The sequence below is a fragment of the Simochromis diagramma genome, unplaced genomic scaffold (assembly GCF_900408965.1).
Source record: "Simochromis diagramma unplaced genomic scaffold, fSimDia1.1 OVJJ01000501.1, whole genome shotgun sequence".
Taxonomy (NCBI): domain Eukaryota; kingdom Metazoa; phylum Chordata; class Actinopteri; order Cichliformes; family Cichlidae; genus Simochromis; species Simochromis diagramma.
This window is the reverse complement of record NW_024387320.1, coordinates 6,003,480-6,023,948: the sequence shown is the minus strand read 5'-3', so window position 1 is coordinate 6,023,948 and position 20,469 is coordinate 6,003,480. Positions and strand designations below refer to the sequence as shown.

Sequence of the window (20,469 nt, the reverse complement as noted above, 5' to 3'; positions counted from 1 at the left end):
TTTATGATAATGAATGTTAGGTCTTCCCCCACTAAAACATATCAATAAATAAAACATAGGAACTCCTCCATTGTGGCTGATTCACACACGGAAGGAGGCACAGGCCTCTTTTTAGCTTACTGCCACTTTAAGGGAGTGTAGCTTAGCTGTGATACAAACACACCATCATAAACACTTAAGATGAACAATCCACCTGAGACTAAGAAAGCAGCCCTTTAAACCACGGTGAAGGAGAACTATACATAATTAAGAGAGGAAAGTGTAAAGATGTAATTGGTACATTGTTGATAATCTTGATTACCATTATTAAGTAGTTTTTAAAGATACATGACTCTGAGCCATATTTAGAGGACCTAACTTATTAATCAGGCAGCTGTTTGCAGTAGCTCTTCAGAGAAATGCAGAAGAGATACAGTAATTACTGCAAGTGCCTATGAAGAGAAAATGTATTGTCGTTTTATGCTAAGTTAAAAACCTATAAAGGAAACTGAGCCGATATGGTCGGCATTTAAACAAAACATTTAAGAGAATCTAAAAAGATGCAGACAGCAAGAATTAGCGCAGTCAAACCACTTTTTAAATCACTCGTTACATGAAACAAAAGTAAGAAATGACAGTAACACAATGGTGCAAACAAAGTTCCCCTTTGTGTCTTTGGTTTTTGTGTTTTTCTGCTCTGACTGCAGAGGTCATGTTGCAGGTCTTACCCTCAGGTTTGAGGTTCCCTCACAGGTGCTGTCTGCCATCTAGGCCTAGCTCACCCCCAGCCATTCCCAGGCTCTTGTGGGTTCTTCAAACACTTCTTGGGGAAAAAAAAAAAAAACTCCACTCGAATGAAAAAAAATTAAACATTGATTAGCTAGCAAACATCAGTAGAAATTTATTTTCAGAGGCTGAACAGGTGTGAAAGGTTAAAAAAAGGGGGGGTGCGGAAAACAAGAGAGAAAGTGCTTGAAATTGATTGATTGAAATGGGATGCTTTTATTTTTTAAAAACAAACAACATATTAGAGAACAAATGACTGTCATAATTTGTATTTGAGTCTTACTGGTCAATCAACATTATAAATAGAAAATTAGATTGGTAGTGAAAATTTGTAACTCTGGTGTGTGACAGATCAGAGAACAGATGGCTCTTTATAAAACTGAAGGGAAACAGCGTTTGAAGTAATAGACTTAACTAATACCAGGAGTATCATAGAAAAGGAAGGCATGTTTTCTTTTGAGCGAGAACATACAAAATGTTTACAGTGTAAACGTGTTAGAGTGCCACATGTGAATGGATGAAGACACACAGTGCAGTTCATGTATCACGCACTATATACCCCCACAAACCAGGGCCTCACTGAGTGGAACAGAACCTATGTGGTATCCAGCTTTTGTGATTATGCTTGTTATCATAGTCATACTGCCCTCCATTGGTTAAAGCTCATATTACAAAAACCATGCAGAGGGTAAAGTCGTTGGGGAAATTTCAACTTCAGAACAGTTCAGGATTGTTATTTTATCATTTAAAATTGATCACAATCTTGAAAGAGTTCATCAGCAGTTTCTCAAGATCAGCTATGATTTTAGAGTCAAAGTACATGATGGAGGTACTACTGGAGGTGCGCTCCATCCGAGATATCGTCATCTTATTTATCATTTTATACAATCACGGTTCAGTGATGCTGCAGTATAAGTTAGTTAGGATGAGACACTGAAGATTTGGCTTCATAGATGATGCATAGCTGAATGCAGTTTTCACTAAAAGCGTTACTTCTGAATGTGTTCAAGCACTTTTGCTGTTCTTTTCTATGTATTTTGCATAGTGAGGGGAAAAGGAGACCAGAGAAAAAGTGGTTGCGCATACATTGGATATTTTTAAATTTGTTACTTAAAAAAACCTTAAAAGACAAAGCAAATTTACTTACCAAAGCAAATTTTGAAATAATTTTAAATGCCCTACGCCCACAGAGTATTTGGAGAGATGTATTTTCCCCATTGCTCCCCATTAGTATCACAAATTCTTAGACTTATGTTGCACTCGCAGCCGAGGAGCTACTGCAGTGTCATGCGAGTGCTTCCCATAACACTGCACAGCAAGATGAGTGAATTCACAAAGTGATTCAGCGATTCTGCTGAATGGACGATTCTTGTTGGCTTTTAGGGGGATATATTTGGGTTCGATTTAGCGTGCTACAGATGTGACTGAGCAGTTTCATAAACTAGAGAACAAGAAGCTCAGTGTCTTAAAAGGTCCTACACACCCATGGTGCTCTAACACACTATCTGACTGGACCCGCCGTTGCTTTGTTGCCCCTGTTTAGCATCTTTATCATTCCACTTGGTGCATGTGGTCATAGACTGATGACTTACCAGCTTTCCCAGCCCAGCACTGTACACCTTCAGCCTGAGCAGAAGTGAAAACAGCGTTTAAAGTCTGTGTGACAAGTAACAGAAGGCGTGAAACCAAATTTACTTTACAAAGCTGCAAAGAAAAATGATTTCATTCGTGCTTAACTAATTCTGTTCAAGTTTAAAAATGGCTCAAGTTTTCTTAAAGCTCCTCACATGTGAAAACAGGCTCATAGCATTTAGTAGTGGCGTTTATAGGAAATGTGGTGCTGATTTAATAGCACATCTGGCACGAGGCAGAGGAAGGCAGCATTATATACCATACAGTAGTTTAATTTGTTAATAGCTCATATGGCAAACACTTAACTTTTAAATGATAACCTCACGTTTAAAAGGTGCTGGAGCTGTTTAACGTCTTTAACTCGCCACATGCACGTGAAGTACATTACAAGTGAACAATAGATTAAAATTTGGTTCGACACACACTGATGATGCCTCACTTTCTTGCTCTGGCATATTTATAGGTGACCTTATAATGCGACTACTGACTCACATAATGTGTGATCATGATATGCTGTTTATGACCCACATGTTTAGTACCCAGCTGTTGCTTAAAAGGCACTCTTAATACTTTGCTATTGTAACTATTTGTCCGTGTAGATCACTGAATTTTCTTTTGAATTACAAGGAGAAATATGAAGAATGACTATCATGGTGGTTGTAATAAAAAGTCAGATCATCACGAGGTTTATTACCAGATTATTCTGCATCATATTCACATCGCATACAGTATACACATGATTTAAGGCGATCAGCAAAAACTGCTAAATCGTAATAAACAGTAGACTGCTACAAACCACATTATAACCCTGAACACAGCTCTCATGAAGCGACGATGAAATGAACGAGTGAATTGTTAACTTCAGCATGAGGTTTACTGGTGAAAAAGTTTGACTTTGTGTAGCTGTCAGAGGCCTGACTAGAATAATGAGTACCTAACGTCTGGGAGGCAGGCCGAAGGTAGCTGATTTAAGAAACTGGTCATGTTTAGGATATTGCCATGATTGAAACCAGATGGTACTGAGAAAACACACACTTTTCATTTTTCATTACGCACTCGTTTGGGTGAAAGTCCTGAAGATATTATGTCGTCTCTTTTGAAGATGAGTCATAAAACCATGTCACACTGGCTGCGATGAGTTCCTCAGTGGATTCTGTAAGAACAGTTTCAGGACTGAGGTTTCTGCAAGTTATCTAAAGCTCTGTCAACAAACTAATAGACCCTGATGAAAAAGAATGCTCATTGAATCCGGCTAAAGCTCACTATCCTCATTCACTGACTTGCCAAAGAACTTACAGTTGAAAATATATCAGGGGGGAAAAAGGGGGTTAAAACCATCTACACCCATGCAATGTTTTATGCCTGTGCACATACAGCCACAGTCCCCGAGGGCCCGGAAGATGGTTTGGCAGGGGATCACGAAGAACAGGTCAACATAAAGAGCGAGGGAAGGCGAGGCAAGGCAGACGGAAGAGTCAAAAGAAAGCCGGCGAAGTCTTTGAATCCAGTGGAATTCCTCTCCTCCTCCGTGGCTCCTCTGGGAGGCGTCAGGAGCCTGTGGAGAGAGCGAGGTAAGACGGGGCCTGTCAGGAACAAAGCTCCAAATTCACATGATATGTTTAGCTAAAAGGGTGAAAGAGAAATGAATCAAAGCTTGGCGGGATCAAAGAAACGCAACAATAAAGTCAAGGCGGTTGCCATGGGACCAGCAGGAGATGCATATCATTTATAAGTTGTTCTTCGGCTCTGTCAGATGTGGAGGGAATTGATTGTTATTGTTTGGAGGATGAACTGCTGCTGGAGGGGGTTAAGAGCAAGGGTCATCATCACACAGCGAGAGGAATATATCTTCTCACTTTTAAACAGCAGCCGCCTGTGATCAGTGTCAGAGGCCAGCGCAGAAGCACCTTCAACTTGTGATGAGACAGACACAAAGACAACTTTGTCAACCCCATAAATATCTTATCGCCACAAACCATTGATAGGCTAAACATTTGTTTTGCATCTTACTCTGTCAGAGGTTATAATCACTGTTAGTGTTTGAATTGGAAATCAAATAGACTTAAGCTGTTAACTGGAGACTTTCATTTTTATGCATGCATTACTGTCCTTTTCAAACAAAGAATGCTAATCCTTTAAAACTTTGTAAAGGAATATGGAGCCCCCCCCCCCCAGATTTGCGAGTTTTTAGGGGATAATTTACCTTAATTACAAAAACAAGATTCTCTAGCAACACCAACACATTGATGAGTGATTCAGTTTTGTATCCTAAACTTAAATGATTTAAACTTCACAGTCGATGCGGTGCTTCCTATATGAGTTTTGACACTAACTATAAACCAAAGGGCTCTGGTTTCAGTCTAGAAACCTTCATTGAATCTTGACAATCTGTAATAAAGACATAAGGAAAAAAAATCCAGAAACTACAATATGATCCGGTAGTACAAAAAATGTATAATTTATTGAACTGAAATTATTTACGGCCTATTTAGTTGATCATCAAAATCAAAATATGTCAAAACCATGGCAGATTTTTTAAAAGAGAAACTAAACGGGCTGTATACCTCTAGAGATTAGAGAGGGAAATTCTGTTTGTTCTTGTTATTTGGTTGGGTCTAAAGCCTCGAAGACAAAGGCAACGTAAAATAACTCGGGTCTACCTGAGAACCCGAGAGCACAAAACAAAACTTATAAAAGAAAAACAAATCAAAGAGTTTCACTATTGCAAGGGATAAACAATGAAGGGTGAAAATGGATAGAGAAAAGTTAGACATAGTAATGTTAAGAAAAATCACCTAATAAATCAAAATGTTGCTGTATTGTTGGAGTCAAGTTGTTTTTAAGTATAAATAATATGAATTTCACAACAAGTAGCTTATTTATGTACTTATTTTAATTCCTATATTATCCAAAATGAGCTTTTCCACACAAACCAGTGACATAAATATTCCGCTTATGCCTTAATTACACACAATTAATGGATTTTCCCAAAAGAAAATCCGATAATATGACTGACATGACAGTGAGACATGATTTTGTATATGCAGGTGCCTGTTAGTGTGCATTTGTGTGTGTGTGTGTGTGTGTGTGTGTGTGTGTGTGTGTGTGTGTGTGTGTGTGTGTGTGTGTGTGTGTGTGTGCATGCCCAAGCAATGATGAGACCCAGTCTCTTGTCTGCTCTCTCAGATTGCGCCCATGAGAGATCCAAAAATAACAACAAAGAGCCCTCGGTGGGTGGGATGAAAGCTCTGTCACCAACCATTTCAGCACATAGAGTCTCCTCCCCTACTGTATCACTGAGTGACATCTCACACATCACATGGAGACACGAGAGGGAGGCGGACGCTCTCATTTGACCGCAACAAATATTTCCATATGTTAATAAGATTGCTGTTGGATTTAGTGGGGGCCAAATGGGTTCTGATTCGGAAGTGAAAGGTTGCATGTTACTGTGTAATTGCTGATGTTGACATTTATCATGTGTGGTTAAAAACTGGCTTTGAGGAATCATTTAACACTGAGCTTTTTTGCAAAAATGTAATTTTAAGTTAGATGAGAAGTGACACTCATGTGACCTAAATATTAGGATAAAACCACAAGGTCATTGACTTACCTAAAGACTAGCTTGGCTTTTTCCAGAGTTCACAGCTACATGTTAAAAACACATCTTATAAGACTAGATTAGGTTGTTTGTTTAGGGAACATAAAAATAAGGTAAGAGGGATCTACCTGCAGTAACTCATCTAGCTTTGGCATTACTACTACTAGATTTCATTTAAGCAGGGCTTGGTTTCCCCAAGCAGGTAACTCGAGGTCTCATATGGACACTTAAGGCTTATCTGAAAAGTGAGTCCCTCCCCATAGACTGTATAGCAAAGATGGCTTCCTGCTCTGTAAACGTGAAGGTAATAGAGAAGTACCTTAAGCCTGCAACTCTTAAAATTGCTCCGTCAATCTAGGGTAATAATAGAATGGCAACAAAAAATGGTGGTTACCAGGTGATTTCATGCAATTTTTTTTCATTTTGCAAATGATTAAAAGTAGTTGCAGCAACCACCTGGTTGCCCAAAGTTTTAGCATAAAACAACCTCAATGTCTGAGTTATCACTTTTGATCACAAGGCAGTTGCACAGGTCACCTGGTGGGAGGCAACCTGTCTCTAAACAACTGCACTCTGAGTTACAAGTTGCACAAATTACAAATTTACATCACTACAAGCATTTCTCAGTCAAATTGGCAAAGCTTTGTAAATATTTGCTGTCTAACTTATAAACAAACCATCAAAAGAGACCAGCAATCAGTCTGAATCACCATAAGCTTATGAGTGCAACACTTCTATGACACATCTTTTTGTAGTAGGGAACTCGACTTACTGTGTTGCCAAACAGTTGTATTCTGACAAAATTTTAATTTGAAAGCAAAGTTGCCGAGTTGGAAATGTCTGTAACTATGTCACTATGTGTCGTCAAATTCCTGAATTTTTGTTTCAAATTTGAGGTTCTGGCTCGAATATAATGTTAAACAGAATTTCTATGTGTGTAGATATTTGCAACAGAATGGAACAGATTTGAATTTTTCTCAGATTCATCAGGTTTAATTAAATGAAAAATTGTTTAATGGTGTTTAATCACTATATCATCACAAGCAGACTGGTCCCTGCCATCGAAGCAACTATTTTAAAAGGTAATGAGATCGCAAGGTCATTGCACACGGTCATGCCACATCCTCCAATCACTCCTAGTATGACAATAACTTAATAGTCAGCAGGAGCAGATGTCTTAAATAATGTATTATCTCAGTTACTAGTTGTTTTTGTTTTTGTGTATATATTCAAATTGTGTTTTTTTTTTAAAATTATGATCGCTATAAAAGTGTGCTTTAGGTTGTGCCTATGTATGCATATGACAAATCACTTTGAGCATGCCACTTCTTATACATAGATTTAGAATACCAAGATGGTGATAGCCAACACACTGTTTTCAAGGCTTTACAACAAGACTTCATTAACTACTGGGGGATGGTGGCTACATGCATCTTTAATATGTATTTGCTTTGCTAGCTTAAAAATAACACTTCACAAATGAATGATTCTGTCTTCTTTATACAGTCTACAGGTTTCCCCTTGCTTCCAGGCTTTGTGCTAAGCTAAGCTAGTCTTTCTTGCCTTCAAGTTAGTGTGCAGGCATGAGAGTGGTATTGATTTTCCATTATAACTCTCAGGAAGAAAAAAAAATTAAATTAGCAAACATACCAAAGTTAAATTATTATTAAAGTTACCAAATTAAGAAAAGCAAAAAAAAAAAAAAGTCATATAAGCACTAAAGAGAAAATTAGACATGAATCGATTCAAAATCTCTGCAGAATTACTGAAACACTGGAGTAAAGTGACTGTAAAAATCTACTGATCTGATACAATAAAAAAAACCCAAAGTAGTGTTTTTCAGAGTCCCTGCTAGTCGTTAAATTCACAGTGAAAATCCCTCCATGTTCTACCACTGATGTCAGGCCAACAAAACTACAAACAGCAATGAAGGACTCCATTGTTATTTCTAACTGGTAGAAGCCCTGAGGTTATTTTTCCTCTGCCTTGAAACAAATCAATGAAGCACAACTCACTTTGAACAACTGCACATTTGCTGAAATCAGATGTGGGTTGAGGAGCCAACCATCATCGCACTTATTCTGTTTGTTGACAGAGGAGGACTTTGATAAACAAGCCTGTTCTTTGAAACAGGTGCCCGAGCATGAGTTCAGTTTTGAGAGGCAATTCAGAAAACTGACTGATTAGAGGATGTTTGTTATTCTGCATGCAGCCATTCGGATTCTGCGTATCCTTCTCGAAGTCGCAGAAAGGCTTTCGGTATAAACAGTGATGCTATTTATTTTTCAGCTAAGATAACACAAAGGTTTGACATAGATATTTGCCAATTTTCAAATACCCAAGCAGTCAGAATGACTGTCTTCTCCCATCACTTTGATAAAAGCATCAACAAACAGTAGAACTTGATAAAAAATCGTACTCTTTCATGGAGGTTTCCTTTAGCCAACGTTGCCCCCATGTGGTTACAAACTGCACGACGTACAAGTTTACATTAGAAATGAACATCCTAAATCTTATGAAAGTTTCCTGGTGTTATTCTTTAACCTGCTTTGATTGCATCATTCATGTAAAATGTAAAGTCTGCCTTCTCAACTGAAAGACTGAAAAACTAAAGTTATGGCTTAGCTGCGGTGTGTTTTTCCTGGCTGTTCTACTACAGTAAACACAACACGCAGCCCGGCCGGTTCACAAACTCAGCTTATCCTCACTATCAACATATGGAAGTGTTTTGAAATTGCTATCTACTAGCAGCAAATGGTCTTAAATCAGTCATTTTAATATCAAAGCACTTAACACTAGAATGATGATTACTTGCAGGTGGAAAGCCATGCTGCTTGTCAGGACTGCATTTGAAGAAAATGACTGAGCTCTTATCCGACACGTACAGTACAGCCAGTGTTCAATAGGCAAGATCGAATTACAGAAGATTACTTTGGAGTTTCAGCAATTTTCCCAAATTACACTGGCCTTTGGTCTCTGGTAAACTTGATTGACTTGAATGGTTTTCATTAGAAAGCCTAGCAGAGTCTTAGCTGTTGATACCGGTACACAAAAGTTGAGGCATTTGAGGGTGAGCGGGTGCAGCTGGGACACTGGAAGTGAACGGGTATGCAAATCCTTTCATGGAAATGCTTCATCATGTTTTAAGGCAACACAGGCTAGCAGACTATGCGCTTTGATTTGTGAAACTCATCTGTGTTTCACAAGCCTGACATTCTCCTACTACGCAGCCATTTGGTCTCACTTAGTTGTCTTTCAAAGGATCTCCTCGGGAAAGCAATATAAGTTCTGGAGTTATTAAATCAACACAGGCTTTCATAATCAATATGGAAGAAAAGTATTGTAAGTATATAGTGCATTTGGTGGGCATTCACAATAAAACCTCATGTGATTTACACTCCGTGTCATATTTGAACTTGAGTCCACCCTCCCTCTGTCTCTCCTCATCCAAAGAACTAAATCTGAGTAATGGAAATCAGTTAGATGTCACAAAGAGCCTGAGCCCAGACTGACAAGAAAATAGCCATGAATAACATGACCACCCTTATTACCCTCCTAGGAAAATACTTAGAGTGGGTTCCAAAATGAAGAGTAATGCGGAGACACTTTCTGTGTCACAAAGAATAAGAGCTATTTATCATGGCCATAGATATTCCCACATATTCCCCCTCAGCTGTCTGGTTGCCTCAACCGCTGCCAAAAAAACTGAAATTCAAGAGGTAAATCTGCAAGGAGTTAAGGGTTGGTGTTATAGCTTCTTTTGATTAAGACACTATACCAGCCAACCCGATGCATAAAAGTCGAATCAAGTTCCCAAACTTAGCATAATCAGGTGTGATTCTCATAGTTAGCTGTCATTTAATGATGCCTATAAACCTGCATCTGCATCTGCATGTGCTGCTGGAAAGAACAACCAAACAGGGAAATCTGTAGTGTGTGTGTGAGAGTGTGTGGCCACATTTCTAGAAGGGTTCTTCAGGTTTTTGATGCCATCTTGAGGAGATTTACGGCTACAGCAGGAAACTAAACCACAGCGCTCATTTCAACTGCAAGATAAATATTTGGGTTACGTTTCCACGATATCCAGTGTCACTTAGCGTTTAAGATAGTCTATTTAGAGATTAATGTCAGAGGATGAAAGTGTAGTCATTATTTTTTTAGAGGGCAATTATAGTCGAAACCACCAAATGTTGTGTTTAACTTGTGAGAACTTTGATGTATTTGTCTGTTCATCAGCGTGATTTAAATTCCAAGCAAAAGCGCTTTAGGAAAGAGAGGAACAGATTGAAGTTTGAATTCCACTTAGTCAGGGGGGTGTAGCAGTTTTTCGGGGTAAGAGAATGAGGGTCGTGTAATGGATCCATCGAGCAGGACCGTTAATAAATAAATAAAGAAAACATAACTGATGCTTTTCAGAGTCTTTGAGTGAATGCGAACATTAAGTCATGGCCACTGGGGGAAATCCATCTGTTTACGAAAATGACATCCCACTTAGACATTATCGTTTCTTCTTTAATCATCTCCCACCATTTTATCCAGACATCATCAGGACATGACACTTCAGAGGTCAGATGCACACGCTCCACCCGCAGCCATCATCCAGCTGACAACACCCCAAATTTTTTTTGGTATGGCAGCTCCACACCGAACACTCCAAGACAATGAAGACCATTCACACGGATTTCAGTCCAAGCAAGATGATATGAGGTACTGCTGATTTTTTTCCTTTCACTGCAACAAAAAAACACATACGTAGGCAGCGCTACAGACTATTTTCCTCATTATAAAGCTGCAGACTGGCGCAGGCTTCTAATGACATTTGACCTGAGTGGCTACTCCCTGCCAACATTTCAAACCAGTGGGTGCGCCACCAGAAGGCCAGTTAAAAAAGACTGCCCAAGCCTTGAAGCATGGATGAAACTGGCAAACACAAAATATGGCTTGTATTAGGATTAACTTGTACTGCCTGTCAGATCTGATGTCTGCTGGCTTGCTGGACCTTGTGATCGGGGTGTGGTGCATTTTACAGAATAACTGCCACCAAAAAGAGACTTATTTTTCAAGGGTTTGCAAAGGATACCTTTATTTTAGTAGTAATTTATAAGGGCTCTAATGCATTATACCAAAGAAGTAGCAGGCTCAAACTGGCAGCCACGGTTTCTCTACTCCACACAATATCATAAAATATATTTTATAACACAACAAATCCTGTTGTATTCAACATACTCTGAATTAGCTCCACCCTAACCAGGTTTAAAAAATTAAATACTTGCACTTTTTTTAACCCACGTTTAAAGCTTGACATTTTCATGAACCGGATATTTTTTTTTTTTTTAAATGTGGTATCACCATTTCTACATGCCAGTGCTTCTTCAAGCAAACAAACACAAACAAAGCCTCCGTGTATTGTGGTAAAATGATTGAAAGCCACAATGATTTGTTTGCAAAGTTTAAATGCATGTTAATGGTTATGAAAGCTTTAGGGTAACACAGACCTCCGTGTTTGCTCAACAATTCAGCGATCTTACAGGTGAGAATTTAAAACACATTCAGGATTATAAGTGTGTAAAGAGCACACATGAAACACTTTAAAACAAAGACGTCTTTTATTGGTTATCAGCTAGCTGTTTTAAAGAACCACAAAAAAACAGTCCTGATTTTGGCAACGGTTACCTACAGCATACACCAAAATGTATACTGTGCATGTAGTGTTAAGCTTTGATGCACAGCATGGCATCCAGGAGGTTGTCTGTATGTCTGATATGCGCTGTGATGAAACCGTGGCTCTTCAAAAGCAGGCTATATTCAGTTGCGCTCCTCTGTTTCCCCTCGCTCATGCTAAGGGCCTGCAGCAGCCCACGACTGGGGCCCCTTCTGTCTTCATCCAGGAAGATCTCGCTTAGCAGGAGTCCACAGCCTAGCAACATGAAACATAAGCAGACACAGAACATCAGAGAACAGATTTGTACTCCCTTTTCGCTCTTTACATTATAATGTTTCCACAAAAAAAGTATTGCATAAGCAAGGCAGCACTCTGACTTGGCTTTAAGCCTTCGTCTTTTTCAACATTGAGCTCTTTGCAACAGCGGTTCAGAACAAAGACATTGTTAAACCCAAACTAACCAGCACCTGTCGTTTTAGCACAGCATGAGAATCAATCGGTCAAATCAGTTTCAAGCATCTGCAGAAAAAGAGCTTTTGAAGAATGAGAATATTATACTCAGCATAAACAATACGCTTTCTGTTTGAAGCGATGTTTGGCTGACATTCACTGTTCAGTAAAGATAAGTACTCATATGAGTGAATATAGCTTTACAAACCTGCTGTGCATGCATCTGCGATTTTACTCAGCAGTATATGCACTTTCTCATCAGGCAGGTCATGAAGAATCCTCGCCAGGATATACAAGTCTGCTTTGGGTAATTCGTCTTTTAAAAAGTCTCCTGATCATAAAGAAAGTGGAAAAAAAGCCCTCAAATTAATCACAGATTGAGTGGAATTTGTTGGCATATTTGTCACTCTGTCTAATATGATCCAAACAATCTTTCAGTCACAATTTTCAGTGTCACAAAACAACTGACCTGCTACAAATGATACCCTGTTGTCTGGGTGCTGTGGATGGAAAAATTCATTCAACTCGACAACAGCAGGTAAGTCAAACACTGTTACAGACAATCCAGGATGAGCTTCGGCGAATTCATAAGCCAAGGCACCGGTGCACCCTGAGACAGTGAATTAAGACAAAAGATGTAGAACAGTGGTTTCATATTCAGTGACAAGCTGTAACGTTTTGCATTCTTTTCTTACCTCCGAGATCACAGGCTGACTTATAGGTGGAGAGGTCAAATGCCGTTGCTATGGTTTTCCCTGTAATTTTTGCAATGTTGTGCATGGCCTTCATGAATCTCAGTTTGCCTTCCCGACTGCTGGAGGAAGTTTCCTTTAAAGAGAGAAGGTGAGTTTGAATATGCTCTCACCGGCACCGCAGATATATGACACAGAAATCAGAGATAGCCACCTGAAGCATTTGCTTGCTAAAGGCCTTCTCACGCTGGCTGGTGCCCTCCTGCACAGCACTCTCAAGGTGGGAGAAAAGTGGCCACATGGTTTCGTTACAGTGCTGGAGGTAGCCATGCAGTGAACACGGGGCATCTGACCTCAAAAAATCTGTGGCCAGATCTGCGTTCTCATACACTGGCTTTTGGCATGCTAACAACAGAGTGACAGCAAGATATTTCCAAATTAAGTATTAAATGCCTGCTGCTGAAGGCAAGGGAAAAATATCATGATGCAATTAATAAGAGAGCTGGCTAACCTTTCTCTATACTCTTCAACAATCCCAGAGATACACAGGCTTCCAGCAGACATTCGGTCCCCTTTGCAGATGCTTTGATCTCCTGGGCCACCTGTGCTGCATCCAGCCCAGGCCGGCTATGTAGCAGGTCAAACAAACACAACTTGGATGCTGTAAAAAGTGCCTGCAATGTTTTTGGAAAAGTAGAAGGGAATGCAGAAACAAAGTTAGCTTTTTTTTTCCTTTTATGTTGATGTGAGATTGTTGTTAACGAAAAAGCATATGCTTCCTGGTTCTTCAAATAGTAACACAAACATTTCTATTCATAGCAAAGTGCATGATTTACTGTATTCCACTACAGCTGCATACCGGTGAGCTACCATCTCAACTAAAAACTATTGTTCTCTAGTTCATTATTTACTTTATTTTCTTTAGAGACAGACAACAAGATCAGCAACAATCTGTGTGCTAAATGTAAAAAAAGTAAACAGAGTTTGCTGATGTTTCCCACATCCAGCTCATAGTTATGGATGAATGAACTGGAATTATACCACGCATTAAATAACACATTATGATTGCCTGTAAAGGTTTGATAACCATAACTTAAGGTGTTATTGTGATCACTTTTTCTATTTTTTCACATTTTACCACAATCATTCAGAATATTCAGGACTTAGAAAGCCTCGCTTGATTTGATAGGCGTAAGCCAAAGCAGTTCAGGACCTGAGAGGAACTTCTCCTTTCTACTGACGATGACTTTCAGAAACAGATTTAGCAAACACAGCAGTAATCTTCTACTGTGCAGTGCCACCTTCTCAAAGTGGAAACTTGTGAACTTTAGCCTGACAGTCTCGTAAGCAAGTAAAGCAACATCTGGGTAAGACAGTCATTTGAAAAGCTGGACTATTCAAACTGAGATTTTTGACAGCAACCACCAAATGTTTATCTAGAAGAAACTAAAATAAGCAGCATTTAATGTAAGAAGAGCAACTTGCCCGCTGTTAAATACAAATACGTGGGTGGAAAGACTGAGATTTAGTGATGTGTGGGAACTGGTACCACAGGAAACACTCTGCACATGTGAATGTATTGCACTACATATCAAACTTTAAATGCAATTGTTCCAGTTTTGTTTACCAAAAGGTTTTTAATTCCCTTCTTTTAACGTCGAAAACCCAGAAATGTGTTTTAGCTCAATATTTTGCACAAACCTGTATTTATTATTTGCTTAAATCTGTGTCCTCAAGATTTGTGGTCACCTTAAGCTTCACAGGCAACTTGCAGGGTACACAGGAAGTCACATAAACGTATCAAGAAATATGTCAGCACATGTCTCCGTGCAAAACCACCGCAGATTGGTTTCACTGATTTGCTTGTATAGAGTGGAAGCTTTATTTTGCAAAAATAGTGAGCTTTGGATGCAGTTAACTCAAGACAACTCAAGGTTTTAAGCTGAGCTACGTTACTCATTACATCTTGTGGAAGCCAACTACACAAAGAACAAACACATAAAGTTGATATTTTTTCTTTAACAGGTCTTTTACAGAAAGGACTTTTTTTTTTATACAAAGGCACTGATTACCTTCGAGGCTTTGAATCCATCCATCAGTTCACAGATTCGCTCCAAGTCTCCTCTTGTAGGTTCAGTCACCTGCCCTCTCCTTGTTATCGATGGTAATGTTGCATTGTCATGAAGCTTGACCTTCCTGTTGTCTGTATGTTTAGACGTGCTATTGACCAATGTCTGTGAACTTTCACTTTCACCGTCTTCTCTTTTTACCTATGGGAAGATTTTCTATAAATAGTGTCAAAAGGCGACAGATTTTTGTTATAGAGTTATAAAAACAAACCTTAAGGGCAGGACTGGCTGTGGGGGTGATCTGGGTGTGGAGTCTTTGAATGTCACAGGGGCTGCTTGGTCTGCGAACGGATGAGTTGTGGCTGGGCAGAGCTTGTGAGCTGGAGGGGGGCTGGGTGGGTACTGAGATGGGAAGATTGTCGCTGCAGCTTGAAAGGGTAGACGTGCTTTTCAAAGAGGAAGTACAAAAATTGTAAATAAGGTCTAGCTGTTTGCAGAAGTGGTTTAGGGGAAAACCCACAACATTGAGAAAGTCTCCATGGACATACTCGACCAGCATGCCACCCAGAGCCTGAATACCATAGCCACCAGCCTTGTCCCTGAGACACACACAGAAAGGTTTCACTTGTACAAACACATGTAGGCAAAGATCAATAAACACATACTGTAAATGATCAGCTGTTTACTGGATGCATTCTGCAACAGTTTCACACTATTTCTGAACTGAGCAGAATTGTCATAGTTTGCTGACTCGTGTCAAATGGGACAAGGCAAACACAGCTGGAACAAAATCAGGCATCAAAGTCCAAAAAGCAACAAGTTCATGAAACTCACAAGCAGTTAAATGACCTCCATTGATCGAATACTTAGAAAGAGTCAACAATAACTGTTACAAATGTGAAAAGTTAAAAAGATCACACTTACATGGGCTCACCACTATTGATGTACTCCCATAGCATATCTTCTGAGAGATCAGCAAACTTCACTTTAGTTTCTTCGTAGAAATCTACCAACTGGTAATCGACTTCTTCATCTTGAAGGCAGCATTGAAGAAATGAAAAAAGAGTCGCAAGACAGAATTGCCCAATAAATGTCTTCTACATATTTATGGCAGAAATGTTTCTCTTACTATTTTTGCTTAAAACATCTGTGCTAGTGATCTGTAATAGGGAACTGCTTCTTTCTGAATTTCTTTCATTTTACAGAAAAATAAAGTACAAGTGTGACAGTTTCTGAGTCTGTACTTACTTTCTTTTTCATGGCAGAGGACAATAGCTACACCAGTGAACACACTGTGCTCTTTACCACTCAAACTGGAAGAGAAGGACAAAATCACCATTATATCTTTTTCCATTTTATGGTTTTTTAATGTTAACTCTGAATGTTTCCCATTGACACAGACCTTGACAGCATCCTATAAGCATCATGTTTGTCCACTGGTTTCTCCAGAATCATGCCATCTACAGTCTGTGAAATAAACAGTTGGCTAGAGTGAATAAAGAAAAACTTTACGGTAGCCATTAAGAAAATGCATTTGCTTTTGTGCTTTTTTCTGTCTTACCACAATTGTGTCAGCCCCAATAACTATATCTGGAGTCTTCAGGTGTTTCTAAAGCAAATCAAGACAAAGTGTTCTCAGTGATGACATCTGACTGGATAAATTCTATTATTTGTCATAAAAAAGTAGCTTATCTTACAAAGGGCATCCTCCTGGCTACCTCCAGGGCCTTCTGCTTGGCTGTCTCAACAGCATACTCATGAGGTGCTTTGAAAAGCCCTTTATCGAGGGTTTCCTTAAACCAGGACGGCACAACCTCGAAACGTAAACCCTGACAGATAAGAGGACAAATCAAACAAAACACTTGTTATATTTAATAGGACTTACGCCACTCTTATCAGATTTACCAACCTATGAAAAATCCAGTCAGTATGGGTTTCTTAAATCAATAATCCTTTAAATTAAGTTTAAAGTAGTTCCTTCAGTGAACTAGCTATACATGTTTTTATTTGACATGGCTTTTCTAGCTGTGTCAAATAAATAAATTTGTACCCAATGATTGATTTGAACTCTGTTATTTTTTCTAAATTTTGCTCTGTAAATCTGCTCTCTTAATGTGGATTTGTCTGCTTTTTATACTTTAATACAGCTGCTAATTTTTAACCAACACCATAAAACTGCCATGTTTTAAAGAACTTAAAAATCAAATGTCTTCTCCCTTTTTCCTTCCATTTCACCCATTATAATGAACCAGACTACATGCTAGGGATGATGATGAGATGATTTTTTACCTACTAGGGTTTTACACATTTACACTCAGTCCTATTGTGCAAACTCAAACTACATTCTGTGAATATACGGAATAATAAGGAATAACAAGGGAATAATCAGGAAAACGCATACTGCACTGCGGAGAATCTCAAGTCTTCTAGGAGAAGCGCTGGCCAGCACAACCAGTTTACCAGCAAGCTTGGAAATGACTGGGTTCAGCACCATGGTGGCCTTTAGGTCGAACTGCCAACAAGGTGAACAGAGTTAAACATTACAGATGTGTCCTCTGCGGCTCCCTTATATCAGAGCTAATTTTATCATAACATGAAATTAGCTCTGATATTTAAAAAAAATATTATTTATGTATTTTACAGGATCCAAGTTATGTTTGTAAACTGTATTTTAAGATTTAAAGAAAGAACAATTCTCGCCTCTGAGCATATATAACACGAGGATGTATTGTGTTCACGCACAATTAACAATGACCTTAAAGAATACAGTGAGCACTTTAGAGAAATCCCCACTCAGTTGCATAACATCTTAGCAAATAATTTATTGCATAAAGTCAGCAAATAAAGACAACTTCATATTTCAGGAAGCAGCGGGCGTAAGTAGCGTAGCATTACACAACACGTATATTTTACACAAGTAAGACATTGACAGCGTTATGAAACTCGACGAACACAGTTTCACAACACTAAAGATCTGCTTTAATTACCCTGCTGTTAGCAACACTAATTCATTTGAGCTAACTTGTGCTAGTTTGCGGCGTTTAAAGCTGCGGAGCGAGAAGAAAGAGGAAAAAAATTAACCACGAGTGAACAAAATGTTACTGCAACGTTTGGCGACCAAGTTCACCCCAAAGTGACACGGTTAAAATATCTCATGTGTTCACTATTATACTATAGTACATGTATATAGCAGCTGTCCTTCTTACCTGTACAACTCGGGGAAACTGACAGCAGGACCCGCCTGCTGCGTCACGACGCATGCGTGATGACGTAATAAAGTAGGCGTCTCCAAGAAACGCACACCAGTTCCACCAGTAAACTACTGCTACTACTTACGACTACTACTACTCAGGGCTGGACTGGGACAAAAAAAAAAAAAATCAGCCTAGGCATTTTGACTAGTGACCGGCCCACCATGGTATTATAGGAAAAGCCATAAAGCCTTTATAATAAACTTAAACCTACACCATCTTCCCAATTCTGGTATTCTAAACAGTACTTAGCAAAAATATAAAACAACCTAATTTATAATTACATATACCCAGAGATGGGCAGTAACGCGTTACTGTAACCTGATTACAGTAAAGTAAGGGATTACTATTGCAAAAACGGTAATTAGATTACCGTTACTTTCCCGTAGGAACGCTGCGTTACTGCGTTACTAAAACCGTGATTTTTTTTGCAAGAATGTCTCACGACAGTGACGTAAGCGAGTGCGACGTTCGTGACAACAGCTGTGTGCAGATCAACAATGGATCATATATCGAGTGTGGAGAGAGTATGAGCATGCAGCGTTTAAAACGTGGAAGTACTGACCTTACTTTGAGTTTGATTCCATAAAAAGTGACAAAAACATTAGTGTCCGTTGTGCGTGGGAAGAAAAGTTCTTTTTACACCGAAAAAAACCCTAAACAAGCTCCGAGTGCACAACGACGTAATGGGAAATTCACAGAGAAACTCGTGGATTCTTCACCTGACCGCTGCAGCACACCTGCACCAGAGCACACCTCCGCCTACCTCACTCCTGCTTTACAGGTGAAAATAGAGCAACAGGACCGCTAGTCTTTGATTTTATTTATATTCTGCTGTGTTTTACTTGCATCTATTTGAAAGACTGAGTGTAAACACAAAAAATATTTTATTTTATGTGCTGGAATGTGTAGAAAATAGGTTTAAATGTTAAACTACTTTCTTCAAGCCAGAGAATGGTGCATATAATTTAATTTTTGCTTGATGCATAAAGTTAAAAGATTAAAACTGATAAAACAAGTTAAAAAAAGAGACTTTTCCATTTGATTACATTTTGTATGATGGATTATGCAGAAAAAGTAGAATTGGGCTGACAGATCTATCGCTTTATTACCTATTCAGGTTGTAAATCGTGTTTTTAAAAAGTAGCTAAGTAACTAAGTAATTAATTACTTTTGAAAATAAGTAATCAGTAAAGTAACAGGATTACTTTTTTGGGGAAGTAATCAGTAATTAGTTACTGATTACTTTTTTCAAGTAACTTGACCAACACTGCATATACCTAACTAATAGGGTTGCCAACTCCCAGGAAAAAAAGAAAAGAAAAAAAATAGGGAGCCACTCCCCCACCCTCTGCCTCAAGATGCTTAATTGACAAAACCAATTTTAATTGAATGCACATATAAAACAAATGCACAGAAATCTATTATTTTTCTCCAGTAATCAAATAGATTCAAAATCTTTCTTCAACAGAATTGCAGACTGCACAGATGGTACCTTTCCAAAGGAAAGAATACAATCCGGTCCTTAAGTGATGACATGACGAATCCTACTTCCGGGTCTAAAGTAGTCTGCGTTTAATATGGCTTTTGTGTTGTTAACATGTTTAATGTTATGTATTTTCTTCTATTTAATCTCAAAAAGCTCCTAAAACAGTCAGTGGTCACTGTTGACCTCCCTCGGCTTTTATTACCGCTAATCATTTATTTAAGCTCAGTTTTTAAAACCTTAGTACGTAACTACAGCCCAGCCCATGCAGCAGTATATGAATGACTAACCTCGTATTGTGGATGGATTATCTCAGTTGTTCTCCTGGCTGAAGTTTGGTCCTTTTACAGCATCCTGCCATGCGATTACATTTGTTCCTGACCACTGAGAACACTCACGTTAACTTAACTTTTATAGAGTGGAAAAAAAGTTAGCTTGTTTATATTATGCTGTGTCGCTAGCGGTCACGTAGCACATCATTATATACCAGCTAGCCAAACTTCAGTAACCCTACAAACGTCACTGCTGTTTAGTTTTCTGTCTTCATTTATGTTGGAAGTGATAGCAGAGCTGTACGTTTTAATTTGTTTCCAAAACCCTGCAGTCAGGACATGCTATATTGTATTTAGATAGAAGCTAGCGAGCTAACTTCCTGCTAACTTCTAACTCCGTTAAATGTCATAAATTCCGTTTTCATGGATGCCTGGATGTTAAACTCAATTGTTACACCTGGTAAAGCAGAACGCTGATCATTTTATTAAAGATGAAAGACTTTAGACAGTTTTTCAACTCTCAGTAATGCCATAGTGATCGTTTGATATATGGACCTGCAGCGGAGTTTAGGCCCAGACACGGCTAGTG

The 20,469-nt window shown here is 38.9% G+C and overlaps 1 protein-coding gene across 2 annotated transcripts; it reads right to left on the bottom strand.

Annotated features, from left to right (window-relative positions):
• Positions 1-11,585: 11,585 nt before the first annotated feature.
• On the bottom strand, positions 11,586-18,187 carry asmtl (acetylserotonin O-methyltransferase-like). Of its 2 annotated transcripts, none has more exons than XM_040005714.1 (15): positions 18,078-18,187; positions 17,273-17,383; positions 16,569-16,700; positions 16,433-16,480; positions 16,274-16,338; positions 16,120-16,184; positions 15,796-15,904; positions 15,143-15,470; positions 14,875-15,072; positions 13,314-13,476; positions 13,017-13,207; positions 12,806-12,938; positions 12,580-12,720; positions 12,319-12,441; positions 11,586-11,915 (listed from the first exon to the last, which is right to left on the bottom strand). In XM_040005714.1, the coding sequence occupies exons 1-15, from the start codon at positions 18,129-18,131 to the stop codon at positions 11,710-11,712; spliced, it is 2,067 nt and encodes a 688-aa protein (XP_039861648.1). In that variant the 5' UTR covers positions 18,132-18,187; the 3' UTR covers positions 11,586-11,709. The 2 variants fall into 2 exon arrangements, with proteins under 2 accessions (XP_039861648.1, XP_039861649.1); XM_040005715.1 differs by having other exon boundaries at positions 15,143-15,317.
• Between the last annotated feature and the right edge of the window lie 2,282 nt (positions 18,188-20,469).

Bases quoted from the DNA above. Each gene is read 5' to 3' on its own strand.
- asmtl (XM_040005714.1), bottom strand. From the start codon at position 18,131: ATGCGTCGTGACGCAGCAGGCGGGTCCTGCTGTCAGTTTCCCCGAGTT. The intron at 15,073-15,142 runs GTTTGTTTTTAT...ATCTTCCCATAG, and splicing joins CAGCCAGTCCTGCCCTTAAG to GTAAAAAGAGAAGACGGTGA. The intron at 12,939-13,016 runs GTGGCTATCTCT...CTCTCTTTAAAG, and splicing joins TTAGCAAGCAAATGCTTCAG to GAAACTTCCTCCAGCAGTCG.